Source organism: Helianthus annuus, chromosome 8, assembly GCF_002127325.2.
Source record: "Helianthus annuus cultivar XRQ/B chromosome 8, HanXRQr2.0-SUNRISE, whole genome shotgun sequence".
NCBI classification, from domain to species: Eukaryota; Viridiplantae; Streptophyta; class Magnoliopsida; order Asterales; family Asteraceae; genus Helianthus; species Helianthus annuus.
The window spans coordinates 93246473-93252686 of NC_035440.2; the positions used below are offsets into that span (position 1 = coordinate 93246473).

At 35.6% G+C, this 6214-nt stretch overlaps 1 protein-coding gene across 1 annotated transcript; it reads left to right on the forward strand.

Annotated features, from left to right (window-relative positions):
- Positions 1-820: 820 nt before the first annotated feature.
- Positions 821-4235, forward strand: LOC110870363 (protein FAR1-RELATED SEQUENCE 5-like). Its single transcript, XM_022119550.1, has 5 exons — positions 821-839; positions 1523-2351; positions 2457-2715; positions 2810-3376; positions 3504-4235. The coding sequence occupies exons 1-5, from the start codon at positions 821-823 to the stop codon at positions 4233-4235; spliced, it is 2406 nt and encodes an 801-aa protein (XP_021975242.1).
- The last annotated feature ends 1979 nt before the right edge of the window (positions 4236-6214 follow it).

Sequence of the window (6214 nt, forward strand, 5' to 3'; positions counted from 1 at the left end):
AATGTAGCTAAAATATGAGGTAAAAAGATGAACTGAATAAAAACATTTCAAAATCTGACCTGCATGTATGAATTTCTGAAGTCCACAACATGAGATTATCCTAAAGAAGCTGCATTTTTAAGGTTCTAATGAGATTGTAGTGATTTATCACTGTAAAAACAATATATATATATATATATATATATATATATAGAGAGAGAGAGAGAGAGACAGAAAGGTTAACATACTTCACGTAGGAGACAATGGTAACCGTTGGATCAGGGGTATAATCACGCATGGAACATATAATCACGCATGCGACCACATAATCACGCATGGGACCACATAATCACGCATGGGATCCAAAATCACGCACGTTATTTTGGTCAAAAAAATAATTACGCATGTTATATATTTCGTGAAGTACGTTAATGTACGTTAAGGCGTGAAGTACATTATACTTTCTCTCTCTCTCTCTCTCTCTCTATATATATATATATATATATATATATATAGGTAAAGGATCCTGTAAAAAAGGCATAAATTGTGAGAAAGGTGAGAAAGAATCTCAGCCATTAGATCATTCCATATCAATTATATTAGATCAGGGTTATATTAGTAATTGTACAAACAAACCTAGTTAATGTTCAAATCTTTAACCGATTTTTATGAGTTTTTTTAGGGAATTCGATTTTTGAAACTTTTATCAGATCATCTAAATCTTTAAATCATATCGATCTCTTAATCAGTATAAATTCGCTTTCAATTTCTTATTTTTTGATCACGCATACAGTTTGAATTACGCATATAATCGTTAATCTGATTCATACTTTCTTGCTTCATGGAGAACGACGATCAAGGTATTTATTCATCTTTTATTCGTAGCTTATTCAATTACAATCATCTGTTTAATTGTAGTTGTCAAATTTTCAATCATCTGTTTTTTTTTATTGGAACTCTCATGAACACACCAGTTATAACGCTGTATGTTGTGTTTTTTTATACGTGCATGGTGTTTTTATGTATGTTATCGAAGTTGAAGCTGGTATGTGTTATTTATTTAGGTTGATGTTGAGTCATGGTGTTTTATTTCAATGGATGTTCCTTACAGGGGTTTTATAAGTTCATGGTGTGTTTTCAAATAAATAGAGGCTGGTTGCTATAACAGTTGTTTGTGATGTTATTTTAAACACATTATGTTGTGTTGTGGTTTTCACTGTAGAAACATCTAGTTGATGATGAGTAATCGTGTTTATATATAAGCCAGGGTGTTGTTTTATTCGTATGGTGTTCTTATGTATGTTATCGAAGTTGAAGCTGTTTTTATATAAGCCAGGGTGTTTTTTTATTCGTGTTGTGTTATTTTAGGTTGATGATGAGTCATGATGAGTAATGGTGTTTTTATATAAGATAGGGTGTTTGTTATACGTACATGGTGTTTTTTCGTATTAGTAGAGGGTGTTTTTTCATAACAGTGTTTATGTGGTGTTATTTCATACGTATTTTTTTGTATTGTTTTTTTACTGTAGAATTATTTTTGCAGGATTTCAAACCTATCAGCCGGTTGGGAAACTACAACTGTCACCAAACTCCGGTAAGAAGACTTATTTACCGGAGGTAGATGAATCGCTTAAGCCGAGGGATAAGATGACCTTTGCCACAGTGAACAACGCATTCCTCTTTTATCAGAAGTATGCAATGGCTTCAGGCTTCACTGCCAGGAAGTCTTCTCAATACACACATCAGGGTGTTATAAAATCAAAATGGTTTGTTTGCTCAAAGGAGGGGACTAAACCTTTTAAAACGATCGATACATCTAAAAAGATTGACACCTCAAATCACGGCTCAAAGAGGAAATCTGTTCGACGTGTTCCTTCTATAAGGACTGGGTGCAAAGCACGTATGTGTATAAAGTTAATGCCTTCGAATCTATATGAGGTATCTTCTTTCATTGAGGCACATAATCATTTTTTTGTTGCTGAGGAAGATAGGCATCTACTTCCCTCTAACCGAGGTATGAACCATATGCAAGAGCAAGCCGTTAACGCGTTGAGTGCCTTGAACATTGGCCCTGTGAAAGCGTTTAATATCATGAGGACATTGTATGGTGGGTTTGACAAGGTTGGGGCAACCAAAAACGATTTTAAAAATTTCAAGCGAGACCTGAACAGGTATATATCGGAGTTTGATGCTGATATGATGATTAAACGGCTTTTGAGGAAGAAAGAGTACATGCCTAACTTTTCAATGGAGTATATAACAGACGAGAATGGAGTTTTAAGGGGTTTGTTTTGGGCAGATGAAGATGCCAAAAGGAATTTTTCTGTGTTTGGTGATGTTGTTTCATTTGATGCCACATATCGTCGTAACAAGTAAATTTCGTAATTATTATATTTATTTTGGGTTTTACAGCTTATTTTTTCTTAAGTATGTGTAATTCATTTTTATGGTGTTTTTATTCCGTATTTGTTTTTTAGGTACAACATGATGTTTGTTCCATTTACCGGCATCGACAATCACAATCGCAATGTTACTCTTGGTGCCGCAATAATAGGGAACGAAACTGCTGAAACTTATAGTTGGTTGCTAAATGTGTTTCGTCAAGCATTTGGCCGTGCCCCTCCGGTGATTGTCACAGATCAAGACCCAGCCATGAAGAAGGCTATCGAAGATACATGGCCCGAGAGTAGACATAGGCTATGCATGTGGCACATCATGGACAAGCTTTCTGCTAAGGTGTTTAGTTGTTCATCCTTTTAACCTTTTCATACTACTTTTTAAATACTTTTTGGTGATTATGGTGTTATATGTTTATTCAATGGTGTTTTAGGTTGGTGCTTCAGTCTGCAATAATACAGATTTCAAAAAGAGGCTGTGTGCCATTGTGTGGACCGATTCAATTATACCAGATAAGTTTGAAAGTGAGTGGGCTACCATAATGAACGATTTTAACTTGGTTGATCATGAGTGGCTGCAGTCAATTTACCAAATCAGGGATACTTGGATACCAGCTTATTATCGTGAGGAGGTCATGTCCGGGCTTATGCGTACCTCTTCTCGTTCCGAGAGCGAGAACCATTTCTTTGGACAGTTCTGTAACCGGGGTTGCACACTTGTCGAATTTCTCGGGCATTTTGATTCTGCTATTGAAGCTCAGAGACATGAGCACAGGAAGAATGACCATGACACCAGAAATACCAACGCTGAAATATTTGATGAAGAATTTGTTTTGGAGGATCAAGCGTCCAGGATATTCACACGCACTATATTTTTTGACCAGCAGTTGGAGATACAACACGGTACACACAGATGTGCTATCGGAAAGTGGGAAGACATTGGTGATTTCGTTAACTTTTTTGTGAAGGACTGGGAACAACCATGCACTACTTTCTTCGAGGTATACACATGATGTTTTGTAGTGTTATTCTTGAAATTTGTATAGATCTTGGTGATTTCCAGTTGCACATGGTGTTTTATAGTGTTATTTTTAAGACAGCTTTATAATTTCGAATGGTGTTTTATAGGTTATGATGCGGGAGGCCGACATGACTGTGTATTGTACATGCAAAAGATTTGAACAGTTTGGGTTGTTGTGCTCACACATCTTTTGTGTGCTAAGGATGCTTGACATTAGGGAGTTTCCACAACGCTATATATTACGACGTTGGACTCGGGAGGCTGTTCCAAATAGTACCCCTGGTGCTATTCTAGGTATCAATGAGACTGAGGATCGTTATAATGAAGTTAACCGTGTTGTACGTGAGATCACATATTCTACAGAGTCGGTTATTAATCAGCTTGTCACCAACTTTGATGCGCTATGCTCGTTCAGGGATCATGTTGTTAATTATTTCAAAACTGCTGATGAGTCTGTCGTCAATGCTCCACCTAAGAGCCGTCGTGATAGGTTTGCAGAAATTACTGGTAACACAAAACCATCAGAAGCAACCGTTCGTGTTCCCATTGGAACAAGATTCAAAGGTATGGGTAAGCCTAAACGGATGAAGTCCAAACGTGAAATTGCAGTAAGTCAGTTGGGTAAAAAGAGCCGTCAATGTCAAAACTGTTTTAGATACGGTCATAATAGACGTTCTTGCAAAAACCCTACCCGGACTAAAGAACAAGCTATGGCCGAGGATGACGGTGAAGGAGCTGATGAAGGTGACGAGGAGGAAGATGAATGGGAGGAAGTTGAAGAAGATATGGATGAACAAGATGAGGATGCATTAGACGGGGAGGATGGGGAAGAGGAGTAGTAAGTTATTTAGAGATATCAAAAAATTTCGTTATTTTTAACGTACTTCCATCTTGTTTCGTACATTGCTAGGTTTTTTTATCTTTTTTCGTATTCGCATACACTCATGGTTTTAATTTTGTTTGATTATGGTCGAATTTTAATATTACCAGTGACAATGGTTTATATTTTGTTTCTGTTAAATTCGTGTGTTTTATTATGTAATTTTGAAATTTGATTAGTATTTTTTGTGGTTCATGGTGTCATTATTATGCATGTTGATCAGGGTGTTATTATTATTATTGTTCAGGGTGTTATTTGTTAATTCCAGTTTCAGGTTGTTATTTTTGGTGTTATTTGTTAATTTCAGTCCTATGTGTAAAAACTTTTTGTCCTCACTCAGATATTTATTCTAAGCCGGCGGTTTTATGTGTGTTTAAAAGAGTTTTTTTTTTGTTAATGGTGTTATTTGTTAACGCAAGTTGACTATTGTTAATTTGTCTGTATAGAAATAATTATTTTTTTAATTTTGCAGAACCATGGTGTTTTTAATTGTACAGGGTGTTATTATTGATGTTCATATGTTCAGGGTGATTTACTTATGTAAGTGTAGCGTTATTGTGTTATTTACATAAGTATAGTGTCTTAATTGTGCAGGTTGCAAAGGAGTTGGTATTTTTATTTACATTTTTAGCATGATCATCATTTACTTTGTGAAAAAACTATCTGCCCAATACGCGTTCTTATTTGTGCCGGAAATTGTAATATTAATTGATTAAAACACGGAACTTTGTCATAGTAAAACTTACATAATAGACCACAACTTTGTCAAAACACTAACACATCTTATAATCTATATTTCCCAAAATATTTGTCAAGTAACAAAAAGATTAACTTGTTCTGCTGTCTACTTACTCTTCAGCTCCCAACCTTCCAGTAATCCGATCAAACTCATTCTCGGCCATTCTCAACCTATCATCCTCGTCCAAAAGTGCATAATCTTGTACTTCCTTTTCCACAACTCCCCGTTCCGTGTTCACGTCGCTTAGGAGCATTTTTGAGAGGTACTTCTTACGCAGATCCTCGATTTCGCGTGCTTGATCAGGCAAAACCACGTTGTTAACGTCCCTCTCATTCGATAAACAACACATCCACTGTGCATTGTGTGTTCCTATTCAATACCAAACCATCAGAATTGTTCATATTTCGTGTACATTTATTTTAATTAATTTTTTAATAAACAGAAATATAAACGCGATTACCATTGTAAGTTTCCATATGCCGCATAAGGAAAATACCACAGTCGATACCATTGTAAAGTGTTTGCCATGGCAACTCTAGTCGAACTGGTTGTGTATTCCTTAGCTGTGCAGCGATTTTTGGATGCATTGGTCTTAGATACCGACAAAATGTACTTATCTGCAGGTACAAATTATCGTTGTAAAAAACTTAATTTTTTTATTGTTACGGTAGCTGTATAAGTATAAACATACCATCTTCTCCACATTTCCATGATATCTCTCCAATCCTGCAGCACCTTCTATGTTGTCAATAATATAGACATCTTTTGTTTTCAAGTTGAAAAACAGCAGATAGTAATGCCGCCCGGTCAACATGGGTATAAACACCATCTCAAAGTTGCCTTTAAATACCTTTGGTCCCGTTGAATCAAGCACAGCTTTCATGTTGTTTGTAAATTCTGCTAATCGTGCATCTTCGGACAACGCGAAATCTTTTTCCAGCTGTGGTGTTATTCAGGCGAACAAAAAATGAAATTATGGTGTTAAGTCAAGAACTCACAATAACATAGATATCTTTTTTAAATCCTATTCCAGATTTGGTGTTTTCCAGGTAAACAAACAAACAATCTGTGTTATTTACATAAACATGGTGGTAAGTTAATACATGCTGCTATTTAACTATAATCACTATTAAATTAAGAATTCATAATAACATAATAACATAATTCTGTTAAATTAAGAATTCATAATAACATAATTC